The following is a 7,527-nucleotide window of genomic DNA, read 5'->3' as shown; positions in this document are numbered from 1 at the left end:
AGTGTTGTAATAATTATTTGAATTTGAATATTTATTGTAATGAAAACTATAGTTGTATTGTGAATTGCTTTTCGGACCATTTATATATTTGTATGTTGAATTTATATTACGATTCAATTTGGTTCATATTATTGAAATGTGTAATTTGCTTGATGCTGTGCAAAATTTATGTTTTGCTGGACGGGTTTATAGAATTTGTTCAGCCGGAGCGCTCACGGCACTGTAAGATGCTCTGATAAAGCTAAGCTATAGTAAAGAGTAAGACTGCGAATACACATATGGAATTGTAGGAACTGAAAATTATCTGCCAAAGCCTATATTGGTTTTGTTATTATTGTTCTCTTACAGCAATTATTATTACAATTCCTCGTAGTCGAAACTTTTGAAGAAAAAGGAAAACAGAAGCATCTATGAGGTAACACGAATCAAGGCGACGGCGAGCTTTGCGAGCTGGAAAGCGTTGTCGTTCTCCACTGTCACCGGCGACGCCACGTTGCTCTTGCTGAAGCCACCCTGGCACTCCTTCGCTGCGGCCGCCGATTTCTCCAGGGACGAGGTCGCCTCGCTGAACTTCCCGTCCTTGACGGCCGCCGCACAGCCAGCCTGGCTCTGCAATATGCCGTCAAAAAGAGCCAGGCACGACCTGAGGGACCGCCTGGTGGCGTCCTCAGTCTTGCGGTCGCCATCGCCGAGAAGGCCATCAATCTTGGCCTTGGTACGGGTGGCGTTGGCCGTGAGGAGGTCGACTGTGACGACCGCAAGCTCTTGGTAGTTTCCACCGTTTGCGCTACGGGGGTCGGAGTGGAGGGTGTCCAGACAGAACTGGATGCCCACGTATTTACTGCCGCCGCCGACGGTCTTGCATACGGGGAGCAAATTGTCAACAGGAGTAGCCTGAGTGGCCGCAAAGAGGACGACAAAGAGCAAGAAGAGGACACTGCCGCTATTGAAGAAAGAGGCCATTGCCTGTATGCTTGATTATTCGAGAGGGATTCTTCTATGGTGGATTCGTAGGGTGACACCTAGGACGTCAGGCAACACGATTATTTATAATACACACTTTGGGTTGCCATTAATCACGCCCGGCAAGTTAATGATTTGATGGCGTGAATCTCTGATTGTAAAATTCAGAATTTCCATTTCTTCCGTTACTAATATACACGACGAGTTAATAATTTGATAGCGTGAATCTGTGATCGTAATTCAGAATTTCCATTCCTTCCGCTACTTGATAAACGTGCATGAATGGCCTGATTATTAACCAAGGAAATCCCCTTTTCCTCGCTACAAAAGGGAACCGTTTGGCTAGCGTCACCACTACAGTACATATATACTCCCTCCATTTCAGAATCGCACCTTGATCGGGTCCAACCTGTTAAGGTTCTTTTGTTTTAAGTGAGACGCACCATCATTGATTTGTTTCCTAATATACTTGCATGTAAAAATATCGATGTTTGAGATAGCATCAATCATTTTAATTTTTCAAATTTGGTATGTCTCCATTTTATTCCTTTCTATAAATATACTAGTAGAATGCCTGTGCCCGTGCCCGTGCGTCATGCAGATGGTGCTCAGCGGCTGTGGGATCCGCGGCGTGCTCTCGCTGGTGCTGGGGCGGCTGTCTGTCCTCACAGTGCTTGATCTGTCCAGCAACGCGTTCGCCGGGGAGATCCTAAGGAGATTGTCGTGCTATCGAGGCTGGCGCAGCTGAGCCTGACGAACAACCTGCTCGAGGGCGCGATCCCCGCCGGCATCGGGCTCCTCCGGGAGCTCTACTACCTCGACCTCAGCACAACCAGCTCTTCGGCGGCATCCCGGAGACGCTGTTCTGCAACTGCTCCGCCCTGCAGTACATGGACCTCGCCAACAACTCGCTCGTCGCCGAGTGCCGCCTCCCCAGCCTCCGTTATCTCCTCCTATGGTCTAATGAGCTGACCGGCCCGATCCCGCCGGCGCTGTCCAACTCCCCCATTCTCGAGTGGGTCGACTTCGAGTCCAACTACCTCGCCGGCGAGCTGCCGTCGCAGGTGTTCGACAGGTTGTCGTGGCTCCAATACCTCTACCTCTCCTACAACAACCTCTCCAGCCACGACGGCAACACCAACCTGGCTCCCTTCTTCCGCTCGCTGAGAAACTGCACTCGCCTGCAGGAGCTCGAGCTCGCTGGGAACGGCCTCGGCGGCAAACTGCCGTCGTTCATCGACGAGCTCTTGCGCAGCTTCCGGCAGACCCACCTCGAGGACAACACCATCTCGGGCTCCATCCCGTCCAACATCTCCGGCCTCGTCAACCTGACGTACCTAAACCTCTCCAAAAACCTCATCAACGGCTCCATCCCGCCGGACTTCTGGCGCATGCAACGGCTCGAGCAGTTGTACCTCTCCAACAACCTCCTCTCCGGTGGGATCCCTCGGTCCATCAATGAGCTCCCGCACCTCGGCCTCCTCGACCTCTCCGGAAATCGCCTCGCCAGCGCCATCCCAAAACGTTCTCCAACCTCACGCAACTCAAGAGGCTGATGCTCCACCACAACCGCCTTGCCGGTGCCATTCCACCGAGCCTCGGCGAGTGCAACAACCTCAAAATCCTCGACCTCTCCTACAATGGCCTCCAAGGCAAGATCCCAGCTTTCCCGAAATGATTGTGCACAAACATGAATTAATTCATTAAAATTACCCTAGACCAAACATCGAGGGCTGCTCAAATCATCATCGTTGTAGATGCTTGCATACGTCATGGTGTCCGGTGAGCTAGTTGTGCTGATTGGCTCGGAGGAGTATAAGGTTGTAAGTTGGTGCAGTTCCAAGCAGAGCATCGTGGCGGGATCTATATGCGAAGCGGAGTACATAGCTGCTTTGGAAGCAGCAAATGAAGGAGTCTGAATGAAGGAGTTCATATCCGATCTAGGTGTCATACCTAATGCATCGGGTCCAATGAAAATCTTTTGTGACAATACTGGTGCAATTGCCTTGGCAAAGGAATCCAGATTTCACAAGAGAACCAAGCACATCAAGAGACGCTTCAATTCCATCCGCGGTCAAGTCAAGGACGGAGACATAGAGATTTGCAAAATACATACGGATCTGAATGTTGCAGACCCGTTGACTAAGCCTCTCTCACGAGAAAAACATGATCAGCACCAAGACTCCATGGGTGTTAGAATCATTACAATGTAATCTAGATTATTGACTCTAGTGCAAGTGGGAGACTTAAGGAAATATGCCCTAGAGGCAATAATAAAGTTGTTATTTATATTTCCTTATATCATGACGAATGTTTATTATTCAAGCTAGAATTGTATTAACCGGAAATTTAGTACATGCGTGAATACATAGACAAACAGAGTGTCACTAGTATGCCTCTACTTGACTTGCTCGTTAATCAAAAATGGTTAAGTTTCCTAACCATAGACATGAGTTGTCATTTGATAAATCGGATCAAATCATTAGAGAATGATGTGATTGACATGACCCATCTGTTAGCTTAGCACTATGATCGTTTAGTTTATTGCTATTGCTTTCTTCATGATTTATACATGTTCCTATGACTATGAGATTATGCAACTCCCGAATACCGGAGGAACACTTAGTGTGCTATCAAACATCACAACGTAACTGGATGATTATAAAGATGCTTTATAGGTGTCTCCGATGGTGTTTGTTGAGTTGGCATAGATTGAGATTAGGATTTGTCACTCTGATTGTCGCAGAAGTATCTCTGGGCCCTCTCGGTAATGCACATCACTATAAGTCTTGCAAGCAATGTGACAAATGAGTTAGTTGCGGGATGTTGCATTATGGAACGAGTAAAGAGACTTGCCGGTAACGAGATTGAACTAGGTATGATGATACCGACGGTAGAATCTCGGGCAAGTAACATAAACGATGACAAAGGGAACAACATACGTTGTTATGCAGTTTGACCGATAAAGATCTTCGTAGAATATGTAGGAACCAATATGAGCATCCAGGTTCCGCTATTGGTTATTGACCGAAGATGAGTCTCAGTCATGTCTACATAGTTCTCAAACTCGTAGGGTCCGCACGCTTAATGTTCGACACTACTAGGAAAAGGCTTGTTAGTGGCGCACCTATTTTGGCCATTAATGGCGCATTATAGGTGTGCCACTATCATCACACCACTAGTAACAAGGGGTGCGTCATTAGTATACTAGATAATAGTGACGCACCACATAGTGTGCCATTACTATGTCCAACGGTGCGCCATTACTAACAATTTTTTTCTATTTTTTCAGAAAATATTTTTTCAAAAAAAAAATCATTTTTTTTCATTTTTTTCTTAATCTTGAGTCACTATGGCTTAATCTCGGGTCAATATGCTTAATCTCAAGTCAAATCACACTTCATGGGGGTGCGCCATTAGTATACCAGATAATAGTGGTGCACCACATATCTGATGCGCCATTACTAACAAAAAAATTCAATTTTTTTTCAGAAAATTTATTTTTTTCTTAATCTCAGGTCACTATGGCTTAATCTTGAGTCAATATGCTTAATCTCAAGTCAAATCACACTTCGTGGTCAAACTTTCCGGAAGGTCACCCATCCTCACACTACTCCAGCCCGAGCACGCTTAACTTCGCAGTTCTATCCAACCACAGCACCACCTCACTTAACAGGCACTTGTTGATATATCTATCATATCAATCCTATTAAACCTTGTTGTGTCTATGACTTTGTCCATGTTCATGAGTGTGATAAAATTTTGAAAAAATATTTCAAACTTCCCGGTCATGTTACGTTTCATATTTTGAACATTTTTTTAAAGGAAAAATCGAAACCAATTTTTTTTCTGTTACTAGTGGCGCACCTAGCAAATGATGCGCCATTACTAAGTTTGATTTTTTTTTCATTTTCTCCCCTCTAGATTTTAAAAGCCCCGTATATTTTGTTATGTTAGGTTTTTCGGGATTCTGAAAATCTTCAACAGGGTTTCCCTAGTTGAATTCGGATGTAACTTTTCGAGTAGATGATTTTTCATATAAAAAACTTTTTAATCCGAGTTCATATGCAAAAGTTATGCCAATTTTACTAAATTCCAGAGAGATTTTGCAAATAAAGTCGAAATTCATATTTGTAAATTTTTCCAACAACTAGACCACATATCGCATGGGAAACTTATTTTCTTTTATTTTTTTGACATTTCCATTATTTTCTTTTATTTTTCTAAAACTGAAAAGGCGGTCCACGAGGGGGTGCAAAGAAAGTTAGTAATGGCGCACCTTCACAAAGTGCGCCATTACTATGTGTATGACTTGGTCAAACCTTAGTCAAAGTTAGTAATGGCGCAATTTGTGTAGGTGCGCCATTACTAAGTTTGACATAGTAATGGCGCACCTATGCAAAGTGCGTTATTACTAAGTTTGACCAAGGTTTGACTCAGTCATACACATAGTAATGGCGTACTTTGTACAGGTGCGCCATTACTATGTCAACTAGTAATGGCGCACTATCCCCTGGTGCGCCACTGCTAACAATTTTTTTTATTTTTTTTCAAAACTAGTAATGGCGCACCACACACCAGGTGCGCCATTAGTAATATGTCAATAATGGCGTACCTGTATTTGGTGCGCCACTGCTATATAAATTGAGACATAAAGATTGATATATTGGAAGGTTATGTTTGGACACCGGAAAGGTTACAGATAAGTTCGGGTATTTTCCGGAGTACCGGGGGGTTACCGGAACCCCCTTGGGGGTTAATGGGCCTTCATGGGCTTTAGTGGAAGAGAGGAGGAGGCGGCCAAGTGGCGGGGCGCCCCCCCCCCCAAGCCCAATCCGAATTGGGGAGGGGGCAGCCCTCCTTTCCTTCTCTCCCTCTTCCCTTTCCTTCCCCTCCTAGTTGGACTAGGAAAGGGGGGAACCTACTCCTAGTAGGAGTAGGATTCCCCCCCCCCTTGGGGTGCACCCCATGAGGCCGACCGGCCCCCTCCTCCACTCCTTTATATAAGGGGGAGGGGGCACCCCATAGACACACAAGTTCATCTCTTAGCCCTGTGTGGTGCCCCCTTCACAGTTTTTCACCTCGGTCATATTGCCGTAGTGCTTAGGCGAAACCCTGGGTCGGTAACTTCATCATCACCGTCAACACGTCGTCATGCTGACAAAACTCTCCCTTGGCCTCAGTTGGATCTAGAGTTCGAGGGATGTCACCGAGTTGAACGTGTGCAGATCGCGGAGGTGTCGTGCGGTCGGTACTTGATTGGTTGGATCGCGAAGACGTTCAACTACATCAACCGCATTACTTAACGCTTCCGCTTTCGGTCTACGAGGGTACATGGACACACTCTCCCTGATCGTTGTTATGCTTCTCCTAGATAGATCTTGCGTGACCGTAGGAATTTTTTTAAAATACTACGTTCCCCAACAGTGGTATCAGAGCCAGGTCTATGCGTAGATGTTATATGCACGAGTAGAACACAAGGGAGTTGTGGGCGTGGGTATATACATATTTCTTGTCGTCACTAGTTGTTTCTTGATTCGGCAGTATTGTTGGATGAAGCGGCCCGGACCGACATTACATGACCGCGTTCATGACACTGGTTCTACCGATGTGCTTTGCACACAGGTGGCTGGCGGGTGTCAGTTTTTCCAATTTTAGTTGAATCGGATTCAATGAACAGGGTTCTTTCTAAAGATCAAAAAGCAATCGCTATACCGCGTTCTGGTTTTTTATGCCGTAGGTAAGAACGGTTCTTGCTAAGCCCGTAGCAGCCACGTAAAACTTACAACAACAAAGTAGTGGACGTCTAACTTGTTTTTGCAGGGCATGTTGTGATGTGATATGCTCAAGACGTGATGATATATAATTTGTTGTATGAGATGATCATGTTTTGTAATAGTTATTGGCAACTGACATGATCCATATGGTTGTCGTTTATTGTATAAAATGCAATCGCCATGTAATTGCTTTACTTTATCACTAAGCGGTAGCGTTAGTCGTAGAAGCAATAGTTGGCGAGACGACAACAATGCTTCGATGGAGATCAAGGTGTCAAGCTGATGATGATGGTGATCATGACGGTGCTTTGGAGATAGAGATCAAAGGCACAAGATGGTGATGGCCATATCATATCACTCATTTGATTGCATGTGATGTTTATCCTTTATGCATCTTATTTTTCTTAGTACGGCGGTAGCATTATAAGATGATCTCTCACTAAATTTCAAGGTACAAATGTTCTATCTGAGTATGCACCGTTGCTACAGTTCGTCGTGCTGAGACACAACGTGATGATCGGGTGTGATAAGCTCTACGTTCATATAAAACAGGTGCAAGCCAGTTTTGCACATACAAAATACTCGGGTTAAACTTGACGAGCCTAGCATATGCAGATATGGCCTCGGAACATGAGACCAAAAGATCGAGCGTGAATCATATAGTAGATATGATCAACATAGTGATGTTCAACGTTGAAAACTACTCCATCTCACATGATGGTCGGACATGGTTTAGTTGATATGGATCACATGATCACTTAGATGATAGAGGGATGTCTATCTAAAT

General features: G+C 45.1%; 1 protein-coding gene and 1 pseudogene across 1 annotated transcript; one reads left to right on the top strand and one right to left on the bottom strand.

Annotated features, from left to right (window-relative positions):
- Positions 1-365: 365 nt before the first annotated feature.
- LOC119289558 (putative invertase inhibitor) lies at positions 366-963 on the bottom strand. The gene has a single exon (XM_037568858.1). The coding sequence runs from the start codon at positions 961-963 to the stop codon at positions 409-411; it is 555 nt and encodes a 184-aa protein (XP_037424755.1). The 3' UTR covers positions 366-408.
- Positions 964-1,558: 595 nt separating this feature from the next.
- LOC119283960 lies at positions 1,559-2,641 on the top strand (annotated as a pseudogene).
- Positions 2,642-7,527: the final 4,886 nt, after the last annotated feature.

Source organism: Triticum dicoccoides, chromosome 4A (assembly GCF_002162155.2).
Source record: "Triticum dicoccoides isolate Atlit2015 ecotype Zavitan chromosome 4A, WEW_v2.0, whole genome shotgun sequence".
NCBI lineage: Eukaryota > Viridiplantae > Streptophyta > Magnoliopsida > Poales > Poaceae > Triticum > Triticum dicoccoides.
This window is presented reverse-complemented; position numbering and strand designations above follow the sequence as displayed.